This window comes from Orycteropus afer, unplaced genomic scaffold (assembly GCF_000298275.1).
Source record: "Orycteropus afer afer isolate SDZICR_OR568_19922 unplaced genomic scaffold, OryAfe1.0 scaffold00029, whole genome shotgun sequence".
Lineage (NCBI taxonomy): Eukaryota > Metazoa > Chordata > Mammalia > Tubulidentata > Orycteropodidae > Orycteropus > Orycteropus afer.
In genome coordinates, this window is record NW_006921616.1 from 10928250 (window position 1) to 10931081 (window position 2832).

Here is a 2832-nt window from a genome sequence, read left to right on the forward strand (position 1 = left end):
GGCTGACAGACAGGCAGGCCCAGCTCATCCCTGGAAGTCCTGTTCCTGTGACCAAACCCATCTTTCCCATCACGAGACTCAGGGCTGCCAGCACGCCACACCAGCCTAGGAGGTAGTGCTTTAGGGGCTGCTGGAACGTTCTGGAAGGCTGAGCTGTGAACGAGTTGTCTCTGCAGAGACTGGATGTCTCAGTGTGGAAAAGCCTCAAGGCAGCCCTGAGACGGATGCCTGGGACGCACTTCCAGTGTCCTTGCACAGGGAGGCAGTACGGCCAAGATGTTCCGTTTGTCTGAGAAGCTCAGGAATTCAGACATTTGGGGTGACTTCCCCTAGCACAAGATGGCCTAAGCCTTCCCTCGTGTCTGACGAGCAGGCCCGGGCATCCCCTAGCAAGTGCTCAGGCGAGACGGGAACAGACAGAAGATACTAGCTGCCATCAAGTGGATCTATGGGTCAGGTCTGACTCAATGGCAGTGAGTTTAGTTTGGTGTATACACACACACACACACACACACACACACATCTTTATGACTAAAAAGAAAAGTACAAAAATATGCTTGTATATTGATTGCAGCAGGAAGAGCCTGGAACTCTTGAACAATCCTAGACTTTTGATCTTTACTGTGTCTGCCAATGGGCCTTTTTTAAATGATTTTTTTAAAAAAGACAAAAACCAAAAAACTTTGATTTGGGTGAAAGGTTACAGAGCAAATTCATTTTCCCTACGGCAGTTCATGCACATTTTGTTTCGTGACATTGACTGCAATCCCCACAATGTAACAGCTCTCTTCCCGCTTCCTCCCTGTGGTCACCTTATCCCTGTGTCCTTCTTTCCTATGCATCCCTGCCATCTGAACTACCTCCCTGTGCAAATACTGTCCTAGTTTCCCATGGTTCATTGTTCAAAGGAGTGTACTTGTCTGGTGTAAATGTTCACCCTATGCACCTGTCTATTGTTTGGCTGGAAGCCAGGGGAGTGAATGCAATTCCAGGTCCCAAGGGTGACTAGGAGCCATAGTCTTGGGGGTTTCACCAGTCTCTATCAGACCAGCAAGCCTTGTCTTTTTTATGATTTTGAGTTTTGTTCCACATTTTTCTCCCACTCTATGCAGGATTTTCTATTTTATCTCTTTGCAAGTGAGTGACAGTGGTAGCTGGACACCATTTGGTTCTTCTGGTCTCAGGGTCATGTAGGTTGGGGTTTGCATGGTCCACTAGTCCCTCAGACTAATTGTTTCCTTGTGTCTTTGGTTTTCTTTATTCTTCTTTGCTCCGGAAGAGAAAAGACCAATTATTGCATCTTAGATAGCCAGTTGCCAGCTTTTATGACCCCAGTCACTACTCACCAAAGTAGGATATAGAACAATGTTTTGTGTAGTATGTCCCCTGTGAGCATGGTTGATAAATATATATTTTCTATTGTGATAAAAATATAGAAAACAAAACATTTGCCATTTCAACAGTATTAACATGTACAGTTCAGTGACATTAAGTAAGTTCATTATATTGTTCAACCATCACCAGGAACCATTCCTGCATTTTTCCATGACCCTTAACAGAAGCTCAGTGTCCCCTCCATGTGTGTCCTCCTTTCCCCCTCCTTCTTGCCTGCCCCTGGTGATTGCAAGTAAACTTTGATCTCTGTATTTCATATAAGTGGGATCATACAATATTTGTCCTTTTCTTATTGTTGTAAAAATATAGCTAACGAGACGTTCGATACTCGTCCTTTGTGACTGCCTTATTGCACTCAGCAGTGCCAGTGCGTCTTTGCTCTCACTTATTTCCACAGTTTTGTTGTCTTTTCTCTCATTAATAGTTGCATCAACTGTTTGGCCATTCTTGCCTAAACATGGAATAAAGAGATTTTCTGTGCACAATTAGTTTCAGATTTTTCTTTAGAAACCAGTGAAGCATCTTGTTTAAAACGTTATGTTTCCTTCCACCCAAACTTCCAGGTACAAAGGATTTAAAGGCAACTGCTCCATGACCTTCATCGACCAGTTCAAAGCCCTGCACCAGTGTAATAAGTACTGTAAGATGCTGGGGCTGAAGTCCCTTCAAAACAACAACCAGAAACACAAGAAGCCAAGTGTTGTCGGCAAAAGTAAGGTCAGCCGAACTCCACAACAGTGAAGAAAACAGCACCGGGGACCCCAGCGGGAAAGAAGAGCTAGCAGCTCGCGTTCACGAAGTGTCGCATGCTCGCAGCACACACGTGTTGTGAGTGAAGCATGGAAACACACAGAGACTCCACGGTCTGCAGTGAGTGGTGTGACAATACTTCTTCCCAGTTGACCGTGCTCCAAAATGCTTCTAAACCCATCCCCTCATCTCCCCTGGAATGACTTTGGAAAGACCAGACTCACCGAGAGACAGAGTCAATTCTCAGTGTCAAAGACAGTCCACTCTTTGTCCACACCCTTAGCATTTCCACCAGCCTCACGTTATGTGTATATTTGTGTCTTTGCATGTAGTTTTATTGTCAAGGCCAGTGCTGAGCAGGGTCTGTCCACAGCCCAAACCATCCCCACCCCCACTGCTAACGTCAGGATCTTGAGATGACATGCAGCTGTGATGTAAACAAAGCGTGACCTCCTTCATCAGGTCAAGTGTGTTAGCCTCAAACATGTTACTGTTGCTAGAGACATTTTCCAAAAATAGAGGCTGCTTCCCACCAGGATTCACCCGCCCACTTACCATTTTCTGTTTAATTAAATTCATATTTAAACAAAAAGTGTAAGATGCATGTATCATTCATAGATGCTTTCTTCTTTAGAATTTGTGCCTTATTTCAAGTTCCCCCAGGATTTAGCCTTTTCTTTTGAAAAG

At 44.7% G+C, this 2832-nt stretch overlaps 1 protein-coding gene across 1 annotated transcript in view; it reads left to right on the forward strand.

Annotated features, from left to right (window-relative positions):
- The window catches only part of ALPK2 (alpha kinase 2), a 128467-nt gene extending 126290 nt beyond the window's left edge, over positions 1 to 2177 (forward strand). Inside the window, 2 exon segments of the mRNA XM_007935549.2 lie at positions 1959 to 2113; positions 2116 to 2177. Coding sequence (XP_007933740.2) covers positions 1959 to 2113; positions 2116 to 2177 — 217 coding nt within the window.
- Positions 2178 to 2832: the final 655 nt, after the last annotated feature.